Consider the following 14438-nt stretch of genomic DNA (forward strand, 5'->3'; position numbering starts at 1 on the left):
GTTTGTTTTTCCACGAAAAACGCCAAAAGACCTTGTGAATGCGGAAACATAGCATTTATTCAATCCAGCTGGTGCCGTTTAACTTTAAGTTGTCCAGGTTTTTACGAGAAATACCATCCTGCAACTTGTAATGTCGAAAGCGAGGATTAATTGTACATCTTTCGAAAGCCGTCTGTGCCGGTCAAAACTTGGAGGTAACAAGTCGTTTCGGGCTCCTTCCAGGTATAAGGGATTTCTCAAATCTGGGGCAAGCATACATTTTCAGTATCACTTTATGCGTTTGATCGTTTACTAGTCGATAGTTATGAATATTACGTTATTTGTGATAATAAAAATTAGTAGACTGCCAAATAACATTACAAACTTAATAAAATTTCATCCGATTACACGGATTCCCCACTATATCACTTGTAACATAAGTAATTAAAAAAATGACTGTATTGAAAATTAAAAAAAAACTGACGAACGGAACTCGATCTAGCGATCGAGCAGCTCGAACGCCAAAAACTTTTTTTTCAGAAAAGAAACATTTTGTGCTATATTGTTCGCTGAATTTGTTTAGGGCGGACGTCCGATGACACCCGTTCAGTTTGTTCGTTCATCAGTTCGCTCAGTTCTTTTATTAGAAAGTGAAGCTAAGAGCCTGACCGAACACGCTGAGCTAACGTGCCATCACCACTCGGCTGCAGCCGCTTCATGATTAAAACGGCCATGCGCCGATATATATTCGACGACCGAAATTATCTTGCGTTTTTCACAATAACGCTTGAGAAGTACGGACTACTGCTTAAACATTTTGTTGCCCTCATGGAGTACTACGAGTGTACGAAGTTTACAGTAAATCCGCGTTCCAAACGTCGTGGCCTCCCCTTGTAAGGTAGCCCAAGGTTATGGCGTTTCAAAGAGGCACCGTATACCGCATACAGCAGCGTTTCCAAAACTTTGTTCCACGGAACACTTGTTTCCCACGGAGAGTAAATAAGTGTTCCGTGAAAAACTATCAATAATATGATGGTTTTTGTCGACATATTTCTTATTTTTCAAAAAAATTATTCTGATTTCTGTGTTATCAGCTAAGATTTAAAACTGAAGTAGTCACAGACTAAAACAATTTTTTTTCATTTTTACAAATTTTATTAACCTTCAAAATAAACAAGGTGTTCCGATAAAATGCCAAGACTGCCGAAGAATTTGGTCAAAGGAAAAGTATGAGAACCCCTGGCACACAAGGAAATCGGAAAAACAACATCTACTAAGTCACAACTCAACCTCTGACATGAACGTCTCTCGATCCAATGTGGACGTGGGAAAGTGGCTGGTCAAACATTTAACAAAGAAATTATGCCAAACAGCCGTGAATATTGAGAAGTTATTTTATTTTGTTGTCGCTACCTGTTTCCGAAATTCGGTATGCCATCTTCGGACCCCGTACATATTCACCTTTCAAATATTATCGTTATTGGCATACTGGGGACATCTGTTTCTGGAAGTTGTGAATTCTCAAGTACTTCCTTCGAAGACTTGACTGCAACTCAAGTCTTCGAAAGAAGCACTTGAGAATTCACAACATCCAGAAACGGATGGCCCCAGAATGCCAGTATCCATAATTTTTGAGAGGTGAATATGGTGCCTGAAGATGGCATACTGAATTGCGGAAACTGGCAGCGAAACCAAAATAAAATAACTTCTCAACTTTCATGGCTTTTTAGCGAATTTCTTTGTTAAATATCTGACATGAAAAGCCCATTTGGGACTATGTGCGTGTATAAGTGTTTTTAATGTTTTAACGTTCATTTACTGCAGTAATAATAATAATAATAGTAATGTCGTGTGACGAGGACCTCCCGTCGGGTAGACCGCTCGCCTGGTGCAAGTCTTTCGATTTGACGCCACTTCGGCGACTTGCGCTTCGATGGGGATGAAATGATGATTAGGACAACACAACGCCCAGTCCCTGAGCGGAGAAAAATCTCCGACCCAGCCGGGAATCGAACCTGGGCCCTTAGGATTGACAGTCTGTCGCGCTTACCACTTTTTTTAAATCTAATTTTGTTCGTTATAGTTCGTTGCAATTGTTCGTGGCAGACGTCCCCAGACGCCCGTTGAAGTTCGTTATTGATCCAGTCACTCACGGGGTTTTTAGTATTATTATTATTATTATTATTATTATTATTATTATTATTATTGCAGAGGGCAGCTAACCCACTGACCGAACAAGCTGAGTTACCGTGCTGGCACCTCTCAGCTACCAGTGGAGATGGCAACACAATAACCGAAATCTAGATATGCACTGAACATCATTGTGACTGGTTGAAATACCCTTTACTACTTGAAACCTAGGACCATTCGTGCCGGCCTTCCACGTATACGTTCAGTATATTAGGTATGGGTTCCACACACTTCAGCAGTATTCTTCGCAAGTCCTTCTTACAAGGGAACCTCCCCATCGCACCCCCCTCAGATTTGGTTATAAGTTGGCACAGTGGATAGGCCTTGAAAAACTGAACACAGATCAATCGAGAAAACAGGAAGAAGTTGTGTGGAACTATGAAAAAAATAAGAAAAATATACAAACTGAGTAGTCCATGCGCAAGATAGGCAACATCAAGGACACTGGGAGTAAGTTCTCGAACTGATGTACGCATAACAGAATAGTTTGCCTCAACAACCCAAGCTTTCGGTCTCACCGCTATCTTCAGATTCGTGGTGTTTTCCAAAAATCATCCGCAGTCCTGTATAGTAATTAAATAAGATGATAGCTATGATAAAGCACGGGCCTAGATTGTCTTTGCGAATGTCACCTGATATTTCTACGTTGAGACCTTTCAAGAGACGAGTTCGATGAATAGTGGTATGTAAAGAATACTTCTGTATAGCCTCTCTAAGGATATTGCGTCGTATTTGCAAAGTACCTATGTGCTTTGTTTGCGAATTCAAGCGCTGGAAGCACTTCACCGTCTCTGCGCAGTGCTCCTGCCGTTCCGCCACTTTATAGAACAAAGCGTAGACAACTGCTATTGTACTAACGTCGGCGAGTTGTGAGCGGCGATAGGAGTTGAGTGCCATTAATTACTGGAACGTAATTTCTGCTCTTGTGCCTCTTTTCTACTTCTAGCCGCGAGCGTGAAGTTCTCCGAAACGGTCCGTTCCCTTTTCCTAAAACGAGAAAAAACGAGGGCCCTTGGGTTGGCTTAATTAGGCGGCTGAAGTGCGGGCCGAACGTCGGCTTGAATGGGGCCAGTAATTAGAACAGCGTCGCTATTAATTACCGCGACCACCAGATCTCAGCACGAGCGGAGGCCACGCGTGTTCGCGGCGCCTGGACGGAATTTTAGCGGCCTACCGTGTTTCCTGTGAGTACGACTCACACACACACACACACACACACACACACACACACACACACACACACACACACACACACACCAAGGTTAAATGTCACTCTTTTCTTTTTTGCGGAATAGAACTTCGTCATATGAAGAAATCTACGAACAGAAGTTTTCTACTCGACAGAGAGATGGCTCCGATTTCATTGAAATTTCGTTCTCCTTATCTTGGTACAGTGTACATTGAGCAGTAATGTCGATCTACGCAGTAGTCTCGTTTATATGTCTTTTTAAAGTAACCATGTCGTGTGTGTTTCGTTCACGTAGATAAATTGGGATTCTGTGATGCCGTTAAATTCATTGGTTCCGACCTATCATCGCCAATGGTAGTTGACCTACGTTTGGTGAATGTTTATAAAGAATGTGCTCCTTCATTCTCAATTATTAAAAAATATGTAGCTGTATCCGAACCTGCCGCAATTCTCTTAGATTTTATTTAACTTATTTTTTTAGTCATCAGTCTTCTGGCTGGTTTGATGCGGCCCACCACGAATTCCTCTCCAGTGCCAACCTCTTCATCTCAGAGTAGCACTTGCAATCTACATTCTCAATTATTTGTTGGATGTATTCCAATCTCTGTTTTCCTTTACAGTTTTTACCCTGTACAGCTCCCTGTAGTACCATGGAAGCCATTCCCTGATGTCTTAACAGGGATCCTATCATCTGGTCCCTTCTCTTTGTCAGTGTTTTCCACATATTCCCTTCCTCTACGATTCTGCACAGAACATACTCATTTCTTATCTTACCAGTCCATCTAATTTTCAACATTCGTCTGCAGCACCAATTCTCAAATGCTTCGATTCTCTTTTCCGGTTTTCCCACAGTCCATGTTTCACTACCATACAATTTCTAAGAAATTTCTTCCTTAAATTAAGGCCTATATTCGACACTAGTAGACTTCTCTTGACCAGGACTGCCCTTTTTGACAGTGTTGGTCTGCTTTTGATGTCCTCTTAGCTCCGTCCGTCGTTGGTTATTTTGCTGACTAGGTAGTAGAATTGTTTTTCATCTACTTCGTGACCGCCAATCCTGATGTTAAGTTTCTCGCTGTTCTCATTTCTGCTACTTCTCATTACTTTCGTCTTTCTTCGATTCACTCTCAGTCCATATACTGTACTCATTAGATTGTTCATTTCATTCAGCAGATCATGTAATTGTTCTTCACTTTCACTCAGGATAACAATGCCATCAGCGAATCGTATCACTGATATCCTTGCACCTTGAATTACAGTCCCACTCCTGAATCTTTCTTTTATTTCCATCATTGCTTCTTCGATGTACAGAAGGAACAGTACGGGCCCTGTCTTACAATCTTTTTAATCCGAGCACTTCGTTCTTGGTCGTCCAGTCTTATTATTCCCTCCTGGTTCTTGGAGTTAAGCTTCGGCCGGCCGGTGTGACCGAGCGTTCTAGACGCTTCAGTCTGGAACCGCGCGATCGCTATGGTCGCAGGTTCGAATCCTGCCTCGGGCATGGATGTATGTGGTGTCCTTAATTTAGAGAGGTTTAAGTTGTTCTAAGTTCTAGGGCACTGATGACCTCAGATGTTAAGTCCTATAGTGCTTAGAGCCATTTGAATCATTTGAATCTCAGCGCCTGACTTGTATTCTGGTCAAGTGACCTTGTTGGGAGGTAGTACTGCTTGAGTTTAATCATTTCCGCAAACGGCAGTTTGTGTTTGGAGTTGGTTGTTCACTGTGCAGGAATCGGCTTTCCTGTGTATTGTCAGCCTGAACTCTGTTGAATCTGTTTTAAGTGCTTTAGAAAAGAAAATTACTAGGAAAAGTTAGCCACAAATTGTTGCGTGAGTGCAACGTAAGAATGTCGCATTTTCAGCCTGGAAGTTAATTCCTGAACTAATGCATGTATTAGGGATCTCGTACATTTGTCCGACAAAATAAAAAAGAACGAAAATTCCCACTTACATAAAAATGCTTAAAACATTATTTCGTTTTTGCCATAAACTGTACTTTATTACGCACAAAACAACAAAATTGCACAAAGACTAAACTTTCTCATATTTTTCATATTTATCTGAATTTAAAAATTTGCAAACACTCAGAACGTATACTGCTCTTCGCACTCCACTTTGTTACGTCAAAACGGCACACCCTCCGCTAGAGGCAAATATGGCATGCAGAAGACGTACCGCGATCTATCGACTTGGTACGGCTCAACACATAGCTTTTTTAATTCTCTTTTACAGTATGAGTATAACGTGCTCAGATCTGTTATGCAATTGAGGATGTGCAACGCTCGAAATTAGCGGTATTGATCAATTAAGCGCTATTTTAAAATAACAGCCTGATGGAAACGATGTCGTTCTTTCAATAACATTTTCACATTACCGCTTTCGGCACGCTATTGCACGTGTCTAGGGGACATGTGTTGCCGATGATGGATGCCTTTCGCTACTGCATCCGGTTACAAGCCATAAACTGCAGGGGCAAGAAGAGCGAGGCCGCAGAGCCACGCCGGCGGGAGGCGGCTAAGGAATGGGTTGCGCGGGCCCAAGAGGCGACGCAACACTGGTCGCTTAATGCTCGCCTATATGAATTGCAAATGCCGCTCATTCACCTCGGCGCAGCGCGCTGCGAAACTCACCTCGCGGCCTTGGGGTGATTACGCCGGCCATAACCTGAGCCGGGTCCGCCATTTGCACAGCTCTAAGCGCTTTGTCTGCGTAATTGACGCTGATGGCTCCCGGTAAGGGATCCCCGAGCCCCGGCGCGAAATTCCGAGGAACGCGATACACTGCTCTCCATAAATTAAGGAAAATCGTGAAAACCGCAACATTTAGGAGCACGTGTGCTGCACAAACCACGGCATACATGTCAGTGACCCTGGAACCCGCTTGCATCCTTCTGTATGTCGGAGAGAATTGCGTGTTTCAGAGTAGGACGGCAGTTAGTACTGTGACGTAGAGAGAGAGGAAGATCCAGGAATATTAATGGTGTCGAGTCGTCGTCTACTGAACTGTGACTGGATGAATAATAAGAGGGGAGGGGGAAGCCCTGGTGCGAAGGGTGGTCATCACTCAAACGTCGGTTTGGCCTTGCTTCTTCTACATGAATAATTGCGTTGAAAGGAATGGAAAGCAACAGGCTGGGAAAGAAATAGGAAAGAAATACTTACCTCCGCACAAGGCATTACGGCAATGCAACGGCGAGAGCTGAAACTATGTACCTTGGCGGGATTCGAACCCGGATGCTCCGGTTCTCTAGAACGGTTGCATTAACAGCCTCGGCCATCCGGACACGCATTCCTTCCCAGGTTCCCACTCGCCGCACCGCAACGACCGCTGACCATTAACCCCCTACCAGCAGATTAACCCCCTACTCGCAGATCTCTGTTTACCGTAGGATTTCGTACGTTGGATGTGCACACGCAATAAAACTTTTCTTGCTTCCATATGTTTCAGTCGAGTATTGCCTTGGGCTAACATATGCCAACGCCCGATGGATGTAGTTTATGTATTCGAAGAAGTAGGGTCGCTACTGTACCCCAGTTACGTGTATTAAAAATTAATACTAGAAATTAATATACTGTTATTCCATAGTTCGCTCAACAGTTTTATTGATGGTATTTAATTAATGTGAAGTTATACAGTTTTAACTGCAGACGTGCTATATGCAAAACGTGTAATAACGTACGCAAATAAAACAGTAAATGTTCGTTTGTTCAGAATCATGAATCTCCGAAAGTTCTTCGCCAGTTGCTTTGAAGTTTTGACACAACGTGGCTTTCGAATACGTGCGTGTTTTTATATACTTGGCTCTGAGCACCATGCGACTTAACTTCTGAGGTCATCAGTCCCCTAGAACTTAGAACTACTTAAACCTAACTAACCTAAGGACATCACACATATCCATGCCCGAGGCAGGATTCGAACCTGCGACCGTAGCGGTCACGCGGTTCCAAACTGAAGCGCCTAGAACCACACGGCCACACCGTCCGGCTTTTATATACTTACTGGAGTGAGAAATCTATAACAAAATGTAAATGTTCCTTTGTTCGAAATCTTACATCACGGAAAGTTCTTTAACGCCTGCTTAGAAATTTTGACGTAATGTTGTATGCGAATACACGAGGGTTTTTGTACACCCATTTTCTAAATTTATGTAGTACATAAATAAATATGTAACGTATAAAAGAAAAACATTGTTACCAAAATCCTCAAAAAGTACTCTACAGATTTACTTAAAATATCTAGACATTTGTGTAATAAACGTTTGGACACAGTAGTGGAACTTTGTTAACAATCACGAAAGCTGTCTTCATGGCTATTCAGCTTGTGATTAGAACACTCCTACAGAATTTGAATTTGCAATAACAATAAACAACGCTCAAGATCAGAGAGAGGGTGAAGAGGAGATGGGCGCCGGCCAGGGTGGCCGAGCGGCTCTAAGCGCTACAGTCTGGAACCGCGCGACCGCTACGGTCGCAGGTTCGAATCCTGCCTCGGGCATGGATGTCTGTGATGGCCTTAGGTTAGTTAGGTTTAAGTAGTTCTAAGTTCTAGGGGACTGATGACCTCAGATGTTAAGTCCCATAGTGCTCAGAGCTATTTGAACCAAGGAGATGGGCAGAGGAGAGGAAGCAAATGGTCATAGCTTGCGGATAGCAGGAGATGGACAGAGAGATGTGGCAGGAGGAGATGGAGGGGGGAGAAGAGATGGACAGAGAAAGGGGAGATAACGTGAGGACAGAGAAAAGAGAAAAGAGATGGGGCAAGAGGAGCTAGAGAGGAGAAGATGGACAGGATAAGGGAGAATGAGGTGATGAGGTGATGGACAAAGAGAGGGGGAAAGAGATGGGACAGGGGGAGATGGAGAGAAAGAGGGAGAAGGTGGACGGACAGAGGGGGTAGGAAGTGGGGGACAGAGAGAGCTGGAAATATGGCTGTCGATATGATATCGATAGATCGACGATTCTCCCGGAATCATTTGTCATCGACACACAGTCATATCGATATGTCAACATTTATCTGAACGGTATGTCGATATACTTTGGTAATATTATTTGCACCGATATATCGATATCAAAATGGAAATATCGAGGCCCGATATATTTTTTCACAATTTTCGGTAAATATTTGAAGATGTTCTTTTGAAATTGAAGAAGAACATAATTTTACTTTCACTGTGTAAAGAAGTCTTACTACTTGTAGAGCTTTTATCGCTTCCAGTCTCTCTCTTTGACTGTGTAAAGCAAGTATATGTGGCGTAAAAGAAGAAGTCCACTTGAACTGGGAAGTCGAGCTATGAATGGAACAACATGATTTCCGATGTAAAGAAATAGTACACCAGCTGCGATAAAAACTTCGGAATTTTTCAAAAACAGTTGCTGAAAACTATGAACAAAAATCTAAATGAGAAGATTGGTCTTTGCGGTGGGGCGGAAACGTATGAGGAGAAATGCTGACATAATTGGCGCTACCAACAGAAACTGCAACGTTTAGCTACACCAAGCAATTCTGACACTTCAGTTACAAGTTCGCTGACGTTGGCAGAAATGAAAAAACTGGGAAGTCGACATGAAGTGTTCCGGACAAATCCGATATGTGAAGAAACCGAATGACGGGTCCATCGGGGACTTTTTATTGTGCTACTTAGATGCAGTTACTATCGTTAGCAAAGTGGTTATCGCCAAGCGTGAACGTACATCGTTTTCCTTTCAATTCTTGCTCTAAGGGCGATAGGCAGACTGCTAGCATGTTGATGTACTGAACATCTAATAATAAATCAATACTTAAATGTACAGCTCTAAAACCGGCAGTGTATTTACAATGTGCAGCCGATATTTTTATAGCCAGTTACTTCGATGCTTTCTCCATCGATGTATCGACACTTCTTTCCGATATTTCTACAGCTGATTATGATATTTTTTTAAATATCGATAAATTGGACTCCCGGATATTTTTAAAAATATCAACAGTCTTAATTCTCCTCTCTAGCTCCTCTTGCCCCATCTCTTTTCTCTTCTCTCTGTCCTCACGTTATCTCCCCTTTCTCTGTCCATCTCTTCTCCCCCCTCCATCTCCTCCTGCCACATCTCTCTGTCCATCTCCTGCTATCCATTGCTTTTCACAATATATATAAATGACCTAGTAGATAGTGTCGGAAGTTCCATGCGGCTTTTCGCGGATGATGTCGTAGTATACAGAGAAGTTCCAGCATTAGAAAATTGTAGCGAAATGCAGGAAGATCTGCAGCGGATAGGCACTTGGTGCAGGGAGTGGCAACTGTCCCTTAACATAGACAAATGTAATGTATTGCGAATACATAGAAAGAAGGATCCTTTATTGTATGATTATATGATAGCGGAACAAACACTGGTAGCAGTTACTTCTGTAAAATATCTGGGAGTATGCGTGCGGAACGATTTGAAGTGGAATGACGATATAAAATTAATTGTTGGTAAGGCGGGTACCAGGTTGAGATTCATTGGGAGAGTGCTTAGAAAATGTAGTCCATCAACGAAGGAGGTGACTTACAAAACACTCGTTCGACCTATACTTGAGTATTGCTCATCAGTGTGGGATCCGTACCAGATCGGGTTGACGGAGGAGATAGAGAAGATCCAAAGAAGAGCGGCGCGTTTCATCACAGGGTTATTTGGTAACCGTGATAGCGTTACGGAGATGTTTAATAAACTCAAGTGGCAGACTCTGCAAGAGAGGCGCTCTGCATCGCGGTGTAGCTTGCTCGCCAGGTTTCGAGAGGGTGCGTTTCTGGATGAGGTATCGAATATATTGCTTCCCCCTACTTATACCTCCCGAGGAGATCACGAATGTAAAATTAGAGAGATTAGAGCGCGCACGGAGGCTTTCAGACAGTCGTTCTTCCCGCGAACCATACGCGACTGGAACAGGAAAGGGAGGTAATGACAGTGGCACGTAAAGTGCCCTCCGCCACACAGCGTTGGGTGGCTTGCGGAGTATAAATGTAGATGTAGATGTAGAAGGTTAGGATGTACGCACAATTCCCGTACATATTAGAAATATGTGCTTTCCCTTTTCTTTCTTTCCCACTTAATCAGACTAAGCCACAGCAAAGAATGGCTGGGAACAGCTAGTAGTGAAGAGAAAAGCTCTTTACCGTGCACCAACGTTCAAACGACATCACCGATACGTGTAGCGAAAAACTTTACAAAATGATTATTTCTTTCAATTTCAAGAAAATGTTGGAGGGATATTTAGTCTCTTAAATTGTATGATTTCTAAATCCACTGTGTGATTTAAATGCGATCAATAAAACAAAAAATGGTTCAAATGGCTCTGAGCACTATGGGACTTAACTGCTGAGGTCATCAGTCCCCTAGAACTTAGAACTACGTAAACCTAACTAACCTAAGGACATCGCACACATCCATGCCCGAGGCAGGATTCGAACCTGCGGCAGTAGCGGTCGCGTGGTTCCAGACTGTAGCGCCTAAAACCGCTCGGTCACTCCGGCCGGCGATCAATAAAACAGCTGCGTGTCTTATCCAGTCTGTATATTAATGACATATAGCTGAACGTCCCCAAGTTTCCATACACGATCATAAATCACACCAAAATGACTTCATAAATATTCCTGTAAATATGAATTAGTGTGCGTATGTAGCACAATATTGTGCCAATTTTGAACATAAAGCTTCTTTACACTTTCAGAATTCCCGCAGGAAACAATTCGTTTTGGTTTACATTTGCCATGTTATTGACATGCAACATCAGCGAGAACATTACCTCATGTCAATAGAGATTATTTGACATTCACTCGTAAATTCTTTAAGGACTAAACAGGTTTAGACTGTTCAATTAGTTTCTCCTACTAATAGGAGCCCGATGTAAATGTTGACTCAACTATCGGCCAAGAAGTATTAATGGGCTAATATAAATGACTAAAAATTCGAAATCGGTTTAGTCACTAAAACGTTTACGTGGGCATGAATTAAAATAGATTTCATTGTTAATCACGTGGTGCGCCTCTTTCTCAACGGAACTTCTTTTCGTCTATTGCTCTTTTGGCGTACGTTAAACGTATGGAAACTTCTCTGAGAAAGATGGGGTACGGTGGACTTGGAAAGACATTCTATCCTGAGGTTTGTGTTCGTGGAAACTGTCGCACAAGCCTTATGCCTTTTAGGACCGTGCCTTATGTTGCAACAGAACACCTATAGACAGCAGTCTACACTTTCAGGATTGGATTTTTCGGAGATTTGAGTGTGAAGCAGTTTGGGAGGTTGTGGCGAAGCTAAGTAGCAAGGGGAGATGTACCACGTCACGCTACAGCCAATAGCGTCATTCTACCGCGTCTTCCTGTAGAGGATAGAGGTTGCGCATCGAATATTTAACGCTGATTTTCGTGTTTGTGTTGGCGTGATGAGGCCATTGTAACATCTATTACGGAGAACACACAGTTGGCGTAGCAAATATTACATTAACAAGCGATAGGGCTAATGTGTGTGTGTGTGTGTGTGTGTGTGTGTGAGAGAGAGAGAGAGAGAGAGAGAGAGAGAGAGTCAAAACCAGAAGCAAGTGTCCCCGTGTGAAACGCACCTCAGCGTTGCCATTTTACAGGAAAGAGTTTCCTGGAGTAAAATAGAAACAGAGAGGACACTGATGACACCCCAATGTATTCTCTTCACAAAACGCATCGCCCACACGCCTTCTTACTTGCATATCACTCTAGTGCTAGCGCTCTTTCGTAGCGTTTAGTGGTCGAAGACGACACATTTCATCGCTTAAGATCAACGGTATAACCTCCCCTGCTGATACCAAACTTAAACCTTACTTGGCTTAGAATGAGTGCCCTTGGCATAGAATGAGTGCCCCATCATTATACTGTAGCTTTTCCGTTACTGGTTGGCGGCAACGATCCCAGGTTTCGTTCGCGATGACGATTACTGCACTGAATTGTTCAGTGTGCCACAGAACTTGCACGTACACACAACACACACACACACACACCAATATGTTGCTGATGTACCTATTCTGCTGGGACATTGTGACACTTTAATATATCCTGCAAGAAGTGGTGGTGGTGGTTAGTGTTTAACGTCCCGTCGACAACGAGGTCATTAGAGACGGAGCTCATGCTCGGGTTAGGGAAGGATTGGGAAGGAAATCGGCCGTGCCCTTTCAAAGGAACCATCCCGGCATTTGCCTGAAGCGATTTAGGGAAATCACGGAAAACCTAAATCAGGATGGCTGGGGACGGGATTGAACCGTCGTCCTCCCGAATGCGAGTCCAGTGTGCTAACCACTGCGCCACCTCGCTCGGTCCCTGCAAGAAGTGGGATGCTCAATAGTGAACAGTGTTCGTAGTTACTTCCGTATTGGTTCAAATGGTTCAAATGGCTCTGAGCACTATGGGACTCAACTGCTGAGGTCAGTAGTCCCCTAGAACTTAGAACTAGTTAAACCTAACTAACCTAAGGACATCACACACATCCATGCCCGAGGCAGGATTCGAACCTGCGACCGTAGCGGTGTCGCGGTTCCAGACTGCAGCGCCAGAACCGCGCGGCCACTTCGGCCGGCTACTTCCGTATTATTTGGTGTCACTTGGCGTCTTCCCAACACGACCTACCGAATCGACAGGGGTACGATTAAAATCTCCTTTAATGATGGTAGTATGATTGGCGAACATTTGTTATTAGCGAGCTGAGGTTTCCTCGAAAGTTTCGATTATATTTTTTAGGGAGTGTCTGGTTGATAGAATGACCCGTTTATAAGTTTATGCCCACCCTTGATTCTATGTCTTGCCCAAATGATACCGCTTTCATCTCGGTGAACTTCGCTATCTTGTCTTCTGTGACGAATACACCAGTTCCAATTCCCATTAGCCTATCTTTCCCCAATACACAGAAATTTTCTCCGGAAGCCTCACTGATGTCAATTTAGAGTTTTAAATCACTTTCTTTATATTATGTAATTTCCTCTGTTTTTAGGAGCGAACTCTGGGACTTTATTGCGAATGGTTCGGCAATTGATCACTTAGATTTTAATAACCTCATTTGCATGTGGGATGGAGCATTATTTGTCTCTTAAATACGACTTCAGGATCAGCTATCATTACGTGGACTTCAATGAGAGCTGTCTGCCATTACTAACAGAATCACTCATGGCTTGTTGTGCTATATTTCGAGGCAACCACATTCAGGTTGAAGCTATTTACCAGAGTGACTCATCGATGTTTTGTAACACTTAATTCAAAAAATTCTAACAAATCGAACATAAGTTCTTCGTGAGTAACTGTGTTTTGTGTTTTAGTCATGCTGTGTCATTTTTTTTTATTCTGGTTTTTATCTCGTGTGGCACAAAATCGTGAGTTATTTTTGTGATTTTTTTGCTTCATTTATGAGAGTTAAATATAGTAGAATCACACTTGTAATTAGAAAACAGCTCAGTGCGGTACGGTATTGATCGTTAAAGTAATTTTTTTGTGTTTTTGCATTATAATTATGTAGACAAATAATAATTTTCCGTCACTTTTATCACAATGAACAAACCACGTATAAACTTGAGGTAGTTCGTTGAACTGGACTAATACAAAACGTTCTCGGATTGTCACCAGGATGTGATCACTATGGCAGACATTGTTCAACGCCTGGACACGTTTCTGGGAGCCTTTCTACATGACGGCGTCACTTCGCCCCGAGAGAATGTCGAGATACTCCTGAAAGCATCACAACTTCTCATGTCAGCTGTCTTGTCTGCTGTTAGAGATCGTTGTGACTGTAGATAATATGAGGTTACATTACAGTAAGTCTCACAAAGTTCACTATCTAACGGTCCACTGTGTTCGTCTAATCGTTGTTTGCAAGGAATTCGCCACTGCCGCCTCTTCTTTACGTAGGATTAATGCCGCAGTGGTGCAGGGTTCGCTTCTTGTCTGTGCTTTAGTGTTACTTCGTTTCTGTTGCTTGATTCCACCTAGTGCTCAGCCTAATGTTTCAGGGAACGTCATAGAGGCAATCTCGCTGTACATCGTGCAAGTTTTGTTCTGTGTGATTTATTGTTATATATATTTGGTTGCGTTTATGAGCCGGAAAGAAAGTGAAGAG

The 14438-nt window shown here is 42.9% G+C and overlaps 1 protein-coding gene across 4 annotated transcripts in view; it reads left to right on the forward strand.

Annotated features, from left to right (window-relative positions):
• Window positions 1-14438, forward strand: part of LOC126259174 (alpha-1,6-mannosyl-glycoprotein 2-beta-N-acetylglucosaminyltransferase) — a 460896-nt gene that overhangs the window by 295272 nt on the left and 151186 nt on the right. For 3 of the 4 annotated variants that reach the window (XM_049955741.1, XM_049955744.1, XM_049955742.1), the window contains exon 2: window positions 13949-14136. The exons of the other annotated variant lie outside the window; for it this stretch is intronic. In XM_049955741.1, coding sequence (XP_049811698.1) covers window positions 14121-14136 — 16 coding nt within the window. In that variant the 5' untranslated portion in view covers window positions 13949-14120. The remainder of the gene's footprint in view (window positions 1-13948; window positions 14137-14438) is intronic. 4 annotated transcript variants of the gene reach the window in all.

This window comes from Schistocerca nitens, chromosome 5 (assembly GCF_023898315.1).
Source record: "Schistocerca nitens isolate TAMUIC-IGC-003100 chromosome 5, iqSchNite1.1, whole genome shotgun sequence".
Classification (NCBI taxonomy): Eukaryota; Metazoa; Arthropoda; class Insecta; order Orthoptera; family Acrididae; genus Schistocerca; species Schistocerca nitens.